The sequence below is a fragment of the Parasteatoda tepidariorum genome, chromosome 6 (genome assembly GCF_043381705.1).
Source record: "Parasteatoda tepidariorum isolate YZ-2023 chromosome 6, CAS_Ptep_4.0, whole genome shotgun sequence".
In the NCBI taxonomy this organism is placed as follows: Eukaryota; Metazoa; Arthropoda; class Arachnida; order Araneae; family Theridiidae; genus Parasteatoda; species Parasteatoda tepidariorum.
Window position 1 is genome coordinate 17,992,627 of NC_092209.1, and position 846 is coordinate 17,993,472.

General features: G+C 23.9%; 1 protein-coding gene across 1 annotated transcript in view; it reads left to right on the forward strand.

Annotated features, from left to right (window-relative positions):
• The window catches only part of LOC110282224 (zinc finger protein 862), a 27,926-nt gene extending 27,402 nt beyond the window's left edge, over positions 1-524 (forward strand). Inside the window, exon 5 of the mRNA XM_071181728.1 lies at positions 496-524. Within this exon, the coding sequence (XP_071037829.1) occupies positions 496-524 (29 nt within the window). The remainder of the gene's footprint in view (positions 1-495) is intronic.
• Positions 525-846: the final 322 nt, after the last annotated feature.

An 846-nucleotide genomic window follows, 5' to 3' on the forward strand; every position in this document is an offset into this window, starting at 1 on the left:
TTTCACTTTGGTTAAGTGATAAACTTATCTAAGACTAAGATTATATTAATTTTAAATGAAAAAAAAAAACCAAAAAGAATGTAAGTTTTGCTGTTGTAAACAAAAAGCCAGAATTCGCGGGGCGAGTCTACCCATTCGTATTTAGTTTTAATAAAGCATAATAATATAATTTAGAACTTTGTTTATATTAAAATTAAGTCATTTTAAATGAATTTGAGTATATTATTTTAATTCTGCATTGATAAATTTATCATTAATAAGAAAATTTATAGGTTAAATATAAATGTAAATATAAAATATGTTTATCACCAAGAAAACTTAAAAAGTAAACCGAAAACTATTTTCCTTCGTTACAATGAAAACCTTAGGCCCTCGTGAAATTTTAGGTACCTGTCATTGTAAGATGTTTTAATAACTGTTTAGTTTGATAAAATAATTCATAATTTTTGAATATATTTTTTATTTATTTGCTATACCTTTTTATGTTTATTTTAGTTATTTTAATTGACTTCCATGGTTTTTAAAATTATATTATGATATGAGGATTACAACTGGTTAACATATCAATTTTTTTAAAATTATGCATAGATTAAAAGTGCTTTATTTGAGTTTTTGTGGTAATCAAAATGAGTTAAAATTATTGCATCATTCAGTCCCTGGCCAAATTATTAGACGCACTATAAGATTCTATGTAAAATCTTAATTACTCAGGTGATACTACACAGCTTTATTGTATTTACGTGACTGAAACCGGTTTGTACTTGTTTACGTTTGTGTATCAGTAGGTTAAATTAGGCGATATATAATATAAATTCGACAAAATGTTATAAAAATACAGATTATTTA